This window comes from Lucilia sericata, unplaced genomic scaffold, assembly GCF_015586225.1.
Source record: "Lucilia sericata isolate MDLA Ls3-8-SP2 unplaced genomic scaffold, ASM1558622v1 Contig001871F_arrow, whole genome shotgun sequence".
NCBI lineage: Eukaryota > Metazoa > Arthropoda > Insecta > Diptera > Calliphoridae > Lucilia > Lucilia sericata.
In genome coordinates, this window is record NW_023995760.1 from 72,501 (window position 1) to 80,250 (window position 7,750).

Here is a 7,750-nt window from a genome sequence, read left to right on the forward strand (position 1 = left end):
ATACATACTACTACATACATACATACATACATACATACAATACATACATACATACATACATACATACATACATACATACATACATACATACATACATACATACACATACATACATACATACATACATACATACATACATACATACATACATACATACCTATACATACATACATAAAGACATACATACATACATACATACATACATACATACATACATACATACATACATACATACATACATACATACATACATACATCATACATACATACATACATACATACATACTACATACATACATACATACATACATACATACTACATACATACATACATACATACATACATCCATACATACCTACATACATACATACATACATACATACATACATCATACATACAATACATCCTACATACATCCTACATACATACATACATACATACATATCACATACATACATACATACATACATACATACATACATACATACTACATACATACATACATCATACATACATACATACATACTACATACATACATACATACATACACATACATACATACATACATACATACATACATACATCATACATACATACATACATACATACATACATACATCATACATACATACATACAACATACATCATACATACATACATACATACATACATACATACTACATACATACATATACAACTACATACATACATACATACATACCTACTACATACATACATACATACATACATACATACATACATACATACATACATACATACATACATACCTCATACATACATACATCATACATACATACATACATACATACATACATACATACATACATACATACATACATACTACTCCATACATACATACATACATACATACTACATACATACATACATACATACATACATACATACATACATACATCCATACATACATACATACATACATACATACATACATACATACATACATACATACATACATACATACATACTACGTCGATGAAGAGCTTTTTCTTCACCGGCAACGATATAGAGCAATTCGGTCTACTTTGAATTGTTGTCCTATAGGTTGCTGAAATGTTCGATGGCAGTGATTAATTAACAAACACAAAAGAACTACCGTGGTACCGAGACAAGAAAAAGATGATGTTGTTCGATTGAATTCAACTATGACAATGATTTATTTATTTAAAAATTCTTTTCTTAAGCCTAACAATTGATCATGTAAATAAGGGCTACACTGTTGTTATTGTAATATTATTTGTTTCTCACTTCCAATGTACCAACTCAACGTGTTTATTTATATTCAAAATATGCAAAAACAAAATACATGCAATAAGTCTCCAAAATAAGAAATTGCATTTTAAGAGCAACAACAATATGCTTATAATAAGAATTGGAGTGAGAAACAAATAATAAAAACTAACGGGTCATTACCAAAAATATGTACAGTGGTTAGTATGAACAAAAAATAATGACAAATTACAGTGGCAACAGTGAGCCAAAAATATGAATAAATTTAAATACAATAAAAAATGGAAAATTAAACAAAACAAAATAATAATGTTAGTAATTATTATACGGTGACCTAACATTCCGGCCCCATTGAAAGGACACTTTCAAGAAGATAGAAGAGGCCAGTCTGTGGATAGGGCGACGTATAACTCCTTTTGTAGTTTTGATGTCGACAACTCGAACACGATCATCTCTTCCACGAACAATGTTGATGATTTTACCCATGAGCCAACGCTGCGGGGGTAAATTATCTTCTTTGATGATGACTAGGGAACCAGGGGTAATATTAGAGTTGGTGCTAGTCCATTTGTTGCGAGTCTGGAGCTCATTTATATAATCATGGGACCACTTTTTCCAGAATTGTTTGCTTGATGGCGCTTATTCGGGCCCAATATTCAAGTTTGTTAATCTCATTTGTAGGGACATCACGTTCTGGCAAACTACGGAGGGGAGCGCCTATCAAGAAGTGTCCTGGTGTAAGAGCTTCAAAATCACTGGGATCTGAGGATAGAGGCGAAATGGGCCTCGAGTTTAAAAAACTGCCCTCTATCTCAATCATAGCCGTTGCGAGTTCTTCGTAGGTGAGCCTTGTGTTGTCCAGGGTTCTGGTTAAGTGGACCTTTGGCCGATTTGACGGCCGCCTCCCACAATCCGCCAAAATGTGGTGCCCTAGGGGGAATAAATCGAAAATTAATAAATTGATTCGAGCAATAATTTGTAATAAAATTTGAATTTTTTGGCTCAAAAAGGAACGACTTTAATTGAGCCAACTTAGAGTTTGCACCAACGAAATTTGTTGCATTATCACAGAATATATCTGTGGGCAGACCTCTACGACCAATCATCCGTTTTAGGGGCAGCAATGAAGGCATCTGTTGACAGGTCGGATACCACTTCAATATGGACAGCTTTGGTAGCGAGACAAACAAATATAGCGATGTATGTCTTGTAGGGGACCTTTCCTCTAATTCTTAGGTAGGTGTTGACTGGACCACAAAAATCGACAGCACACCTTGCGAAGGGGCCTTGACGGGTTGAGTCGTTCCACAGGCAAATTTCCCATCATTTGTTGCAACAACTTTGGGCGATAGCGAATGCATTGAGGGCACGAATTTACAATGCTGCGACACAAATTCCTGGAGTTGATGATCCAAAATTGTTGGCGAATCAATGACATTAGAGCCTTGGGTCCAGCGTGGTAGTTACTGATGTGCAGATGACGTACGTAACAGTAGACGAAATGGCATTTGCTGGGCAAGATTATGGGGTGTTTTTGGCCTTCAGAAATGCCGCGTACTCCAAGCGTCCGCCGACCTTGAGCAAGTTGAAAACCATTTGACGAATCTAGGAAGGGGTTCAGACACTTTAGAGCACCTTGGGGGATCTTTCTTCTTTAGAGCTCGAGTTATGTCATCTTGAAAATGTAGTTTCTGGATGTTGAAAAACGATACAAAGTTTAGCATTTTCTAATTCTTGGGGCTGCAAAGAGTCAGAATTGGAAATATTAGTTTTTGTTTTTTGAGCAAAACGAAACATCCAGCAATAATACGAATGATTTTTAAGTACGAGCTATATTTTCCAACAGAATCGAGGATGTAGTTAGATTTTTGTTTCAAGATGAAGTAACGGTTTTCCGTTTTTTCTTTGTCGAATACTTGCTGATTTTCTTCGGAGAGTTTATCAGTTTTAGTAGGGGGGCCCGCTGAACAGGATCGAGAGCGAGAAATGCTGGTCCGTTGAACCAGATGGATGAGGCGAGTTCCTGCACAGTTGAACCACGAGAAACGATGTCAGCAGGGTTGAACTGGGTTGGGACATGTCGCCAAACGCAGCCATTAGTTAGATCTTGAATTTCTGATACCCTATTGCCAACAAAAACTGACAAAGTAGATGAATGTTGCTTTAGCCAGTGAAGAACTAGTTGCGAATCTGTCCACAGAACGACTTCCAGATTTGGTATTGCGAAAAGATTTTTGATTTTGGAATACAATTTTGCTAGAAGTTGTGCGCCACATAACTCAAGTTTGGGTAACGATTTTCGCTTTGTAGGAGCAACTCTAGATTTGGCAGTAAAGAGCCGAACAACAACATTTCCTGAAGAAGTTTTAACACGAAAGTAAAAACAACAACCATAAGCTTCATACGAGACAATTCTTCAAGCGTATCTGAGCCACAAAGAAAATCATCAACGTAAAATGATGACTTAATGGTTTTTGCACCAAGTTCGAATTGGTCCATGTATTGGTCTGCGAGATAGTGAAGGCTTTTGATGGCAAGGTAGGGCGCAGCTGACATTCCATAGGTGACTGTATTTAGGTGATATGTTCGAATTTCTTCCTCTTCTGAATTTCTCCACAAAATATATTGGAATTTCTATCTTGGGAGTCAATAAGGACTTGTCGATACATTTTTACTATATCGGCAGTAAGAGCGAAGCGATGAAGACGGAACCGAAGTAAATTTTATACAGCTCATCTTGAATTGTTGGGCCAACCATAAGAAGATCATTGAGAGACTTCTGGGACGATGATGGACACGAGGCATCGAAAACAACTCTTAACTTTGTGGAAGTGCTACTTGGTTTGAAAACGCAATGGTGAGGGATGAAATAATGAGGCTCGTGTAGACGAGGGCTACGAACTAGACTCATATGTCCAAAATCTTCATACTCCTTCATAAAAGCAACATATTGTGATTTAAGATTGCTGTCACGAGCAAATCGTCTCTCTTGAGATACAAATCTTTTAAGAGCCATATTTCGAGAAAGACCTAAAGCGTCAGGAGATTCCTTGAAGGGCAATTTAACAACAATCCTACCAGAAGATTCACGATGAACAGTATCATTGAAAAATGTTTCACATTCAGATTGTTCTGGTGTCAAATCATTTGAGCCAGATTGAACTTCATCGATTCCCACAAGCGCTGTAATTTAAGATCAATATCTTCTTCTATCGAGAGCATACAAGAAGAGCCACAAATATTGGGTTGTTTTGATACATAACGACCTGCTACAATCCATCCGAAAAGTGTTTTGTGTAATTTAGGCAAATTAGGGCCAAGTTTTATTTGACCAACTGCTAAAATGTCGAAAAACGTTTCAGTACCAATAAGTAAATCAATTCGTTTTGATTTGAAGAAGTTTTCATCCGCAAGTTCAGTATTTGGGGGCAAATTCCAGGATGAGACATCTAATTCATTATCAGGTTGATATGAAATATGAGGTGTGACACAAAATGAGAGGGAAACTTCAAAATCTGTGACTCGAGATTTTACATTTGTGGACGACCTATATTTAGATTTGCTAAGAGTGTTACCAATGCTAGAGACTTCAGTAGTTTGTTTGGTACGAGACAAATGTAATTTTTGGGAAAATTCATCGGTTATGAAATTCAATTGACAGCAAGAATCTAACAAAGCGCGTCCCAATTGATAGCGACCAGTGGAGTCACGAACTAGAACCATGGCAGTAGCAAGCAGCACCTGTTCCGGCGAGGATTTTTCCATATGGGTATGGACCGAGGCAGAAGATTCATTCAAGGCAACATGAGAAGTAGTAGGTTCAGCAGCAGGGGACGAGGGCCGAGAAGCTGGCTGAGACCGATGAGCAAACTATGATGCGAGCGAGAACAAAATTTGCACTTGAATGTGGAGGAACAACTACTTACTTGATGCCCTTTGGACAAACAATTTAGACAAAGGCTTAGACGTTTTGCATTTTCATACCTTTGACTAACATCCATATCTTTGAACCGAGAACAACGACTAATTGAGTGGTCAGATTTGGAGCAAAGCACACAAGAGCGTTTTGATACCGAAAAAGTATAGCCAGGTTTTGAATTTTTAGATTTGGACTTACCAGATTGATGATCAGGCTTACGAGGGGCCACAAAAGTATGGTTGGTATCAACCGATTCCAAAAATTGACAACGCCTTTCAAGGACCTTGAAGCAATCATCCCATGTTGGCAATCTGGTAAAGTCCAAGGAATCTTTCCACTTTCTTCTGGTATCTTCATCCACTTTTTCCATCACTATGTAAATCAGCATGGAATTAGCAATATCACTATGTGAGCCAAGAGACAGTAAGGAACTATAAAGGGCAGAAACATTATCGACGAGACTTCGTAATTGGGCACAATTGTATTTGGACATGGCAGGAAGTTCAAAAAGGGCGGTAATATTTCCATAAAAATAAGCGAGCTATTATCATAACGCGTTTTGAGCCTTTCCAGAGCCTTCGGGTAATTTTCGTTCGTAATCTGGAAAGCCTTGACCGTTTCTAGAGCTTGGCCTAGGAGGCAGTTGAGCAAATGATTAAACTTTTCAATATTTGATAGGCCAAACTCACGATCGATAACTTGATTGAACGACGTTATAAAATTCTTGTATTCACTGTACTTACCACTAAATGTGGGCAATTTGAGTTGGGGCAATTTATGGCTGGGAGCTGGGAAACAAATGGTGGACTCGGACAACGTTGTGTTATGAACATCTTCACCAAGCTGCGACTGGATATTCATTTTGGCTGAGATGTACAAATCTTCAATTTCGGGCCTAGCATTATCCTCGGGATCATATTTTTCAATTTGTGTTTGATACGTCAATATCTGTTTAAAATATGACTCCAGTATCCCCAAACGGTACTTCAACTCAGCAGACGAAAGTGTCTTACCTTCACCCTTCCATTGGCTTCGATTTGGTTCTTGATGGCGGGTAATACTTCTTCGTCTTATTAGCCCGTTGCTGCTTAACCTCTTCCAAAGTCATCATAAATTTCCAAAAGTTTGGTTAAGTGAGCCAAAAATTTCCAAAACAAATTTCAAAATGATGATACTATGTATTGTAGAGCACCGACGCCAAAAAGTTTTACGCCAAAAATGTTTATATACAAACTTTATGTATTTATTCACTTTCTATATAATATGTACCGCAATATTCCGAGCGACAAATTTAGTATACACAAAATTCTATATTATGTACTGGAACCAAAAGCGAACAAATTGATTTATTTCGTGTATATAAAGATTAGCGGTTAAATTATTTAACCCGAATTACGAGCGAACAAAGTTTATTTATTTTGTACATAAAAATTGGCCGGTAAAATTTCTAGAGTCACTTTTATTTATTTTATTTTTCGACAAAAACTTGATTCTAATTGAGCGAGCCGACAAAAATTGTATATGTTTGTAATAGGTATTAAAAAAAATAGATTGTAGTAGGTACGTCACTACAAATTTGTTTAACAGTTTTTTTTTTTGTTATATGTTGCACTGTCTAGTTTTTTTTTAAATGATTTTATAATTTTTTTGTTGCATAGGTTTTTTTTTATTGAACCACAAAGTTTTTTATTTTTCTTTTTGTAGCACTAGATATTGCCCTTGTAATAGAACCACTGTTTGCCACTTCACAATAGACCGTAAACTTTTTCTTTAAGTTGTACTACAACAAAAAGTTTTTAGAATATACCACGGACCGAGAACGACAATTTAGGAAGATTTAGATTAATCACTTGCCCCACGTTGGGCGCCAAAAATGTACGATGAAGAGCTTTTTCTTCACCGGCAACGATATAGAAGCAATTCGGTCTACCTTTGAATTGTTGTCTATAGGTTGCTGAAATGTTCGATGGGCAGTGATTAATTAACAAACACAAAAGAACTACCGTGGTACCGAGACACGAATAAAAGATGATGTTGTTCGATTGAATTCAACTATGACAATGATTTATTTATTTAAAAATTCTTTTCTTAAGCCTAACAATTGATCATGTAAATAAGGGCTACACTGTTGTTATTGTAATATTATTTGTTTCTCACTTCCAATGTACCAACTCAACTTGTTTATTTATATTCAAAATATGCAAAAACAAAATACATGCAATAAGTCTCCAAAATAAGAAATTGCATTTTTAAGAGCAACAACAATATGCTTATAATAAGAATTGGAGTGAGAAAACAAATAATAAAAACTAACGGGTCATTACCAAAAATATGTACAATGGTTAGTATGAACAAAAAATAATGACAAATTACAGTGGCAACAGTGAGCCAAAAATATGAATAAATTTAAATACAATAAAAAAATGGAAAATTTAAACAAAACAAAATAATAATGTTAGTAATTATTATACGGTGACCTAACAGATACTTTTACCCCCAAAAGAATTTATCCTAAATTTGGTGTATGTTGCATTTTGGATTCCATTTAAAAAGTGTTCTG

At 36.0% G+C, this 7,750-nt stretch overlaps 1 protein-coding gene across 1 annotated transcript; it reads right to left on the reverse strand.

Annotated features, from left to right (window-relative positions):
- Positions 1-2,083: 2,083 nt before the first annotated feature.
- On the reverse strand, positions 2,084-6,051 carry LOC119612914. Its single transcript, XM_037968803.1, has 5 exons — positions 5,934-6,051; positions 5,198-5,562; positions 4,496-5,141; positions 4,001-4,454; positions 2,084-2,201 (listed from the first exon to the last, which is right to left on the reverse strand). Exons 1-5 carry the CDS (start codon positions 6,049-6,051, stop codon positions 2,084-2,086), a joined length of 1,701 nt encoding a protein of 566 aa, XP_037824731.1.
- Between the last annotated feature and the right edge of the window lie 1,699 nt (positions 6,052-7,750).